The sequence below is a fragment of the Amphimedon queenslandica genome, unplaced genomic scaffold (assembly GCF_000090795.2).
Source record: "Amphimedon queenslandica unplaced genomic scaffold, v1.1 AMPQUscaffold_13354, whole genome shotgun sequence".
NCBI classification, from domain to species: Eukaryota; Metazoa; Porifera; class Demospongiae; order Haplosclerida; family Niphatidae; genus Amphimedon; species Amphimedon queenslandica.
The window spans coordinates 35,478-36,427 of record NW_003546410.1 but is presented as its reverse complement, the minus strand read 5'-3'; the positions used below and the strand labels follow the sequence as shown (position 1 = coordinate 36,427).

Genomic DNA, 950 nt, shown 5'->3' with positions numbered 1-950 from the left:
TATCTTTGTTTACTTATGTTTACCTGTGTTCAACACTGCAAATCACTGTTGACCCATGTTTACCACTGTATATCATATGTATATACATGTATGTATTTAGCTACCTATGTTTATTAATGTTAGCCACAGTTTCAATGCTTATCAATAAGGTTTACTGTTGTTTACCCATTTGTATGTTTTAATCATCCTTACCATACTTAATAATAGCTCTTTTAACCATTGATGTTTACCATGATGACAGTAAATTCAAGAGTTTGGATACATCATTGGTCCGCCTCATATGCATACATTCTACAGGTACTGATACTGAACCGGACTGGGTGAGGGGAGGAGGATATGTTAGAGTCACTAATAGTGTCCTCTATTATCATTATCAGTCAGGATGCTACTATGAATCAGTGAGAGAAAATTAATGAATTCATTTATCCCGCAACTTAAAAAAATTTTTTTAATTAATTTTGATCGGAATCAGCTCAAACTTTCTACACAACATAAGCACATGTATATGCATCAGAAAATGTAATAAAAATGTAATAATAATATTTATTCATTAGATATCTGGTCAATTTCTAATTCCCTCTACATCAAGAGAACAGAAGAATACTATTAATATCCAAGACAGACTAGACAGTGGTACCGCGTACTTACATTACAGTATACTGAATTTTACTGAAGTTTACTGATTTCAGATCCTAAAGGCCTTCATACACGAGGCAACTTGTTGCTAGCAACCAAGCAACATGTTGCCAAAAATAGAACATCTTTCTATTTCTGGCAACATGTTGCTTACAGGATTAAAGTAACCACAAATGTTGCTAGCAACAAGTTGCCTCGTGTATGAAGGCCTTAAAGGCCTCCATACACTAGGCAACATGTTGCTGGCAACTTCTGTGGTCACTTTGATCTTGCAGTCGTGACGCCAACGGTACCGGAAGTCATAAGAGCCTGTA

The 950-nt window shown here is 35.5% G+C and overlaps 1 protein-coding gene across 2 annotated transcripts in view; it reads left to right on the top strand.

Moving 5' to 3' along the window:
- LOC105313093 (angiogenic factor with G patch and FHA domains 1-like) overlaps positions 1–950 on the top strand; it is a 21,045-nt gene that overhangs the window by 3,223 nt on the left and 16,872 nt on the right. For both annotated transcript variants that reach the window (XR_002185230.1, XM_019997770.1), the window contains exon 2: positions 298–398. Coding sequence is in view for 1 of the 2 variants with exons in the window: in XM_019997770.1 (XP_019853329.1) it covers positions 298–398 (101 nt within the window). In the remaining variant the exon portion in view is untranslated. The remainder of the gene's footprint in view (positions 1–297; positions 399–950) is intronic.